The sequence below is a fragment of the Hordeum vulgare genome, chromosome 5H, assembly GCF_904849725.1.
Source record: "Hordeum vulgare subsp. vulgare chromosome 5H, MorexV3_pseudomolecules_assembly, whole genome shotgun sequence".
Lineage (NCBI taxonomy): Eukaryota > Viridiplantae > Streptophyta > Magnoliopsida > Poales > Poaceae > Hordeum > Hordeum vulgare.
Genome location: NC_058522.1, coordinates 336,592,506 through 336,599,758, shown reverse-complemented (window position 1 = coordinate 336,599,758; position 7,253 = coordinate 336,592,506). Strand labels below are relative to the sequence as shown.

Here is a 7,253-nt window from a genome sequence, read left to right as displayed (position 1 = left end):
CTGGGAGTGCCTTTGCACTATGATAAACTTAGAAGAGAAGATCTTCAACCATTAATAGACAGAATCATTAAGGGTATTTCTGGTTGGCTGGGGAGGTATTTGACTTATAAGGGCAAGATTATTTTGCTGTGTGCTTGCATTGTTAGCATTCCGGCATATCTGATGGCAGTTATGAAATTCCCAAAATGGGCTATAAATGCTATTAATTCTTAGATGGCACATTTCTTGTGGGGTAACATGGGGGATCAACATAAATATCACTTAGCCCATTGGGGTTTTGTCTCGAGGAAAAAAGAGTTTGGTGGTTTGGGGATTCCAAATATTAGAGAATATAATATGGCTTTGCTAGCATCTTGGGGCAAAAGATTCTTTACTTATATTGATAGTGATTGGAAAAAGTTACTGGCCTACAAGTATAATGTCTCTAGTCCAAACATATTCCGGTCCAGGCAACATGGGGGCTCTCCCTTTTGGAAGAGTGTAACCTGGGCTTTAGAAGCTGCCAGGAATTTCTATCACTGGAAGATTGGTAATGGTGATAGTATTAGATTCTGGCATGACACTTGGGCTCGGGATTGTTCCCTGAAGGTGAGATTTTGGGAATTATTTGAAATATGCAATCAGCAGGACTGTGTTGTGTCTCAGGTTTGGGATGGAACAACCCTTAGACTTTCCTTTAGAAGGTGTGTTAATAATAGAATTATGTCTAGCTGGATGGGATGACCTATTGATCACATTAAAAAGTTTTCCATGTCTAGCTCCCCAGATAAGCCTATGTGGATGTTAGAGTCTAATGGTATATATTCAGTGAGGTCCTTTTATAAGTGTATCAATTTTGGAGGAGTGGTCTCTCCTTGTGGAGACAATTTATGGAAAATTATATGTCCTCAGAATATACATGTGTTCCTATGGCTTTGTCTGTATAACAAGTTTTTAACTAGGGACAATGTAGCCAAGAGGAAAACTTTGGACGATCTAACATGTTTGTTTTGCAAGGAGGGTGAATCTGTGCAGCATTTGTTTTTTGACTGTATTAATGCCGGTAGTTTGTGGTCTGTCATTTCTGCTTTTTTCAATGTTAGTAGAATTCAATGCATTGATGATGTATGTTCCTTGTGGAAATTAAACAAAAGGAGACCTATGCTTAATTTGATTGTTGTTGCCTCCTTGTGGAGTATTTGGACTTTGAGAAATGAATTTTGCTTCGAGGGACGTACGTGGAAAGGTTTGGGCTGCGCACTTGTCAAACTAAGAGGGACTTTGCAACGATGGATGGTTCTCTGCGACAATGCTCAAACGGTCGTCCTGAAGAGGTTCATCTTGCTGTTGGACAAGCATCGAGGGGAGCTTCTAAGGATTGCGTGGATCCAAGCCGCTGACTAAGTTCCTTTTCTTTGCTTAGTTGTAATATAGGAGAATTAAGCCGACTTTAAGTTTGCTGTGGCTGTGTGTTATGTGTTGGCTGTGAGGGCTTATAGCCTGGGAGGTTTTCAGGACATGTCTGTTTTAGGTCATGCCTGTGGTTGTTGGGTGGAGTAGATGATCTTTTCTCTTTGCTGTTGGTAGGGATGACTGTGGCTGCTTCGTTCAATAAAATGAGTCAGGGAGGGAAACCCCTTTTATTCAAAATAAAAAAAGGATTGCACCTTGCCTATTCATTTCTATAGGACAATTGAAGTCTCCCAGCTTGACATTCAAAATTTAGTGCACCTTGCATGTTCATTCTCTAGGACAACTAAAACTGAGCGATACATGTCATCTACCTCAATAAAGTGAGACAGATAGGACGCCCTTTCTATCTAAGGACAAGAGGCGCAACAAATTCCACACATCTCATCCAAAATACAACGTTCGGTTACAATGTTTACATGAGAAGTAGAACGGGCAGCAGCATGGCGATTAGCCAAGTCAACCAGAAAGATTGAGACTGTGAAGCAGAACTATCTTGGCTCACAGGTCCAGAAGCCGTACTGCCATTGGCACCGGTGCTGCAGATAGAACCAAACCTCATTGTTAGTATAGAACAACGATAGAAGTTTGAACTTACAAGAACACCGAAGAAGTACGACTCACCTTCCTGCGAATTTACATGAACCATGGCCTGCAAGTTTAAATTCAGGCGAAACTTTGTTTAGGCTCATACGACACAACAAAGTGGTAATTGCAATATTGTAATAGCAAACACTTGAATAACAAGACAGAACCTTATATCAGAATCTGAGTAACTACAAGATGATTGTCACGATTTTCTAACCAACTAATGGTATATGGTTTGTATAAGATTAGCATGACCAGATCAGGTATACAACTTTAAGCACGCATCCTAGTTTGATTGGCTTCAGACTCCTATGCATGGATCATAATGCCTCATTCGATATACATGTTAACAAACATGTACATTTAGTATCACAACCATAGATCTGTTTTCGTTGTATTAGTTTCCAATAGTGTCTGAGCCATGTGGAGAATAAACAATAGCGTCTGAACTTACTGTTTCGTTTCCATTAGTGTCTAAGCCACATGGAGAATAAACAAGCCAAGTCATAGGAATGGTCAAACCAATACTTTCACAATTGAGCTACTTTCAGTTCTGTTTGGACCAAAGCAACCTTCTGCGACTATATGCCGTATGCCAAGAAGGCATGTAAAAATCATGTCGATTCTAGCATGTGAGAGGACAGATAAAGTTTGCCACTTCTTAGTAACATATCTGACCATTCCTGTGACTAAAAACAAGTAGGTACATGTTTCACATATCCTACTAAAGGAAGATTTGCCAATTAGGCATCATTCACATAGAGGTTTCTGTGCAGGCAAGCATTGGCAGAACCTTAAGAGACAAAACAGCAATTGAGCTTCTTAGCACAACCTACTAGATTAATCGACATAAAATCTTCAAGAAAACTTATGCTATGATACAATAAATGTTGATGACAGATTAAGGACTTAGAAAACATAATAGAGCAGAGATCAGAGATCAGAGAAGCTCTGGTGGCTAATGATTAGGTGAAAATTATAAAAACCTGCACCGCAGTTTCTACAGGATACAAAAAGCTTTCTGTTTCACACTTTCACCCCTAGTACTAGAGGATGAACGACGAATAAAGATTGCTAAAGGCTGCACAAAGTGTTATACGCAAGTACTAAATCAGGTCATATGAAATCTTATTTTTAGTGTTGAGATAGTGAGACCAACGATGATAATTTTATAGGAAATGCCAACAATAAGGGAGTACTCAAACCTGTATCTACTGATTGATTCTGTAGTTAGTTCTACTATGGCAGTACCTACTAGCTAATACTACATGAATACTCAAGAGGAAATTTAGCTTACTTGGATCCGTAGATGATATCGTTGCTGTGCTATTAAAGTTGCATGTTCCGCCACTTGCTTGTGTTCTATGATAATAATCGTTGAAGGCATACGAAGCAACAGCTACAATGTCATCTGGTTTGTAGCACGGCTGCCCAGGTTGAATTGCGCTGCAGTTTGCAGAACCAGGGCCACATGCCCAATCCAAACTTTGCTTCAATGCACTATGGGGTGCACTTGAATTTGCCACACAAAACATCCCGTGCAAAGCCGGTGAATCAGTACTAGTTGTAGCCACATCTTCAAATGCCAGGGAGTATACTGCACTTGCATTGCTAAACATAATCCCCCAACTTTCCCCCGAAACAGATCCTGACCGAAGATCCTCGTTGAACAACTCAAACAGGTATGTGCTTACTTGATTATTTGGCTGGCTAGGGGTACCAGAGTTATTTAGTACATGGCGTATGAGATTTGTATTATAGGCCAGAGCATTATCAACATCAGCAGCCGGCTCATTTCGTGCACTATGCCATGGCCAACCAGATGCTGTGACCATAACAGGAATATTGGTGAAATTCATTGCTTTCATTGAGTTGTATGTGGCATCAACCATAGCATCAAACATATTGGTATAGAACAAATTAGTGTTGGGATCTGCAATCTGACTGTTGGGATTGAGTGACCGAAACAGGGCATACTGTAAAGGGAATACACCTTGCCCTTTCACATAACCATAGTACGGTTGAGCATTCAGCATGAAGGAGGATCCTGTAGTCCTCAGAAACTCAAGATACTGGGACATTGTTAAGTTCCATGTCGAGTTGAAAGTGGCAGTAGAGGGGGGAAATGCCTTAGAGATCATATCCATTGAATGAGGACTTGATATTTTCACCTGGGTATTGAGGTTTGCAGCCAACAGTGCTGATTGGAGGAATTGCAGTGCAGGTACTAGAACAAGAGCTGCATTTGGGACAGTAGTAAGAATCTCATCACCCACGGCAATGTAAGTGATGTTTGTTGCTGGAATGTAGGCAGCAACATTCTTGTTAATCCAATCAGCAGCTGTCGAACGAGATTGCCCCACACGGAGCAGATGATTATTTGGCACCCCAACCATCACTTCAATTCCAGTATTCGCAAGGGCGACTAGCATCTCATGGTTTGAATCAACCAAGCGAACATGTTGAATCTTCTTGGCTTTAAGGATGGAGACTATGTCTGATGGTGATGTCAGGTCTGACACCCTGGTGCCAATGTTGATACCAACAAATGCTCCTACATGAGCACAAAACAGTAACAAATATTATGTGCAGAAAAATATGATACAAGAAAGGATGTATGGTTGTCTGCATCTAGCTTCTATTTTCTCCAGTCCCCAATAAAAAAATATCTTTTCCTCAAACTAGCCACTGGCACGCTGGGAAATCAGATTGCACCAACACAATAAAGTATATCAATCATATTCACATCACTCATGTAATTTAAAACACCGCCCATGTGTTAGAGTACCTGAAGTATTGTAAACCATGAACATCAACAGCATCAACACGGCTTCTAGTCTGTTGGGCGACATATTGTTGCGCCCAAGCATCTGATCAGTTATAATTCAGGAGCTTCTTACAAACTCTTGATCGAAGCTGAAATATCAACACCACATGCATTATTTCAGTCACTCAACAAGAACATAAACAACTAATTTTTACCAACAAAAATAACTCCTGAAATGCAAAATGTATATTGGGAAAACATTAATGATGTGAAATGGTAACAATGCTTTCACATCCGTATAAACTGGATTGGTTTGGATGTGATAAGCTGCTCTCGCACCTTAAGCTGAGTCCCATTGAATCAGCCAAGATCGATCTTAGCTGGAAAAAAGGAGCTGAATCGAACCATCGCTGAATGGATTGGACTAGTGGGCTGCAATGAAGCAAACAAATCGGGGCGAAAGAGTGAACTTTTGATTTCAATCGCTCACTCCCCGCGGCAAAGAAAGAATCCCAGAGACAAGCTAAAGGGAGAAAAGCAACAAGTGAAACTAGGAAGGGGCGAATTTTGGGGGCGAATCACGAGAAGACGAACAGACGAGAGGAGGACAAACAACAAACGAGCAGAAAACGCAACAGCTGGCGGCATCACCATCGCAATAACAGGACAGCAACAAAGGGAGGGACGAGACCACCTTCTGTCCCTGGCCTGGTAGCTGGGCGTATCCTGCTGTGAGCTGCGAAATGCAGGGATTCGAGAGGGAGCTGCACGTGCCGCAGATCCAACTTCGGATCAAGCAAGGCATGTAGGCACTGCTCAGTGGGCCGAGGAGGAGGAAGAGGAGGGGGCTAACCTGGTCGACGGAGGAGGAAGACGACCGCCGGGGCCGTCGCCGTCGCCGGAGGGGGCGGGAGCTTCGAGCGGGGTGGAGCTCGGGGCAAGGAGGACGACCGCCGGGCCGTCGGCCGTCGCCGGAGGGCAGAGGGACTTGGAGGCGTAGCACTCGGGGGAGCTTCACCGGAGGGAGGCGGAGGCGCCGCTGTCGGCCGCTAGGCGGCGGAGGAGATCGGGAGGCGTTGCGCCGTCGAGGCCCCCGCAAGAATCCCGCTCTCTCTCTCTCTACCACCCTGCCATTTTCCGCCCCCGCGTGACACTCGTTCTCGAGGTAGAAGCTCTGCAATTCATTACTCCCAGCCCATGCCCATCCGTCGCAGCATATGCAAGTTCGTCCTCACCGCAGAGCAAGAGACTGGGCCGGCTTACTTTTTTTTGGGGTGGACTCACTGCCGTGTTTACACTAGTGTGTGCGCTTGCATCGAGCTTTTGCTTTTTGGGTAGACAGAGAGAGAACTCGTGTGTGCCCTGCACATGTCACTTGACAGGTGGATCCATAAGTGGCCAACGGGCTGGCCCGGGCACGACACGCGCCTAAGGGCATCTCCAATGGTTGTATGATCATCGTTGGTAATATTGCCACATAGATGATTTTGATGACATGGCGCATAATAAAAGAAGAGAGAGAATGAAATCGTATGAACTTGAAGCAACGGTTCACGCACAAGCTCTGAGGCAAGCATGGTTATTTCTTTCATGTTTAGTGAACCCGCTTAGTTATTTTACATACGATTAACATACACTCCATTGAAGAGCTTGTATGATGTGTTGTTGGTTGTTGATGTGGACGCTTATACCAACGATTGAACATACGGACTGTTGAAGATGCTCTAAGGGCATCTCCAACAGTTTGTTGGTTAGCTTGTTGGTAAAATATGCCATGTCATCAGCCAACACCTTAACATACAACTACTTCAATGGATTGTATCTAATTTGTCCAATAAGATGTGAGATAATAAATAAGGTGCTCTCTCATTCTACATTGGAGCTTGTGCAAGGGTGTTGGTTAATTTACATACAACCTTGTTCTCTTTCCTCATTTATTGCAATGACACATCATCAAAAATCCTATGTGTCAAAATTACCAACAACTATCTTACAACCATTGGAGATGCCCTAAGCGGGCCTGACCCGGCATGATCCGCAATGATCAGTGTCGTGCTGGCACGTTGGCCTCACCTTGGCAAACGAAGACAACACACACGATAAATGGGCTAGCCCGCGTGTTTTTCGATTTTTTGGGTTGTTTTAGCCTTTTAGACCATTCTTGCTCTTTTGTCCCACCCAATAATTTGAAAAAAAATCAGGAAAAAAGGGACATCTTGGTCCACGGGTCTCACCTCGACGGACGAGCACAACACATTGGCGTGCGACGTGTCGTGAGAATAATCACTTCCCAATTATGAAAGTGTGGTCATCATGACATAAAATGCACATGTCATGGAAATGCTTCGTCAATGGTAACCAAACATGTGTGAGTCATCGTTAAGTTAATCGTGAGGGTTCTGGATCTGATACCCATTAATTATGTGGCCAACTGATGATCCTCCATGTT

General features: G+C 43.3%; 1 protein-coding gene across 1 annotated transcript; it reads right to left on the bottom strand.

Annotated features, from left to right (window-relative positions):
• Positions 1 to 1,664: 1,664 nt before the first annotated feature.
• On the bottom strand, positions 1,665 to 6,111 carry LOC123395485 (glucan endo-1,3-beta-glucosidase 4-like). The gene is made up of 5 exons (XM_045090490.1): positions 5,658 to 6,111; positions 4,826 to 4,953; positions 3,335 to 4,591; positions 2,074 to 2,101; positions 1,665 to 1,988 (listed from the first exon to the last, which is right to left on the bottom strand). The coding sequence occupies exons 2-5, from the start codon at positions 4,905 to 4,907 to the stop codon at positions 1,865 to 1,867; spliced, it is 1,491 nt and encodes a 496-aa protein (XP_044946425.1). The 5' UTR covers positions 4,908 to 4,953; positions 5,658 to 6,111; the 3' UTR covers positions 1,665 to 1,864.
• Positions 6,112 to 7,253: the final 1,142 nt, after the last annotated feature.

Bases quoted from the DNA above. Each gene is read 5' to 3' on its own strand.
- LOC123395485 (XM_045090490.1), bottom strand. From the start codon at position 4,907: ATGCTTGGGCGCAACAATATGTCGCCCAACAGACTAGAAGCCGTGTTG. The intron at 2,102-3,334 runs GTAAGCTAAATT...TTAAACTTGCAG, and splicing joins GATATCATCTACGGATCCAA to GCCATGGTTCATGTAAATTC. The intron at 1,989-2,073 runs GTGAGTCGTACT...TTCTATCTGCAG, and splicing joins TCATGTAAATTCGCAGGAAG to CACCGGTGCCAATGGCAGTA.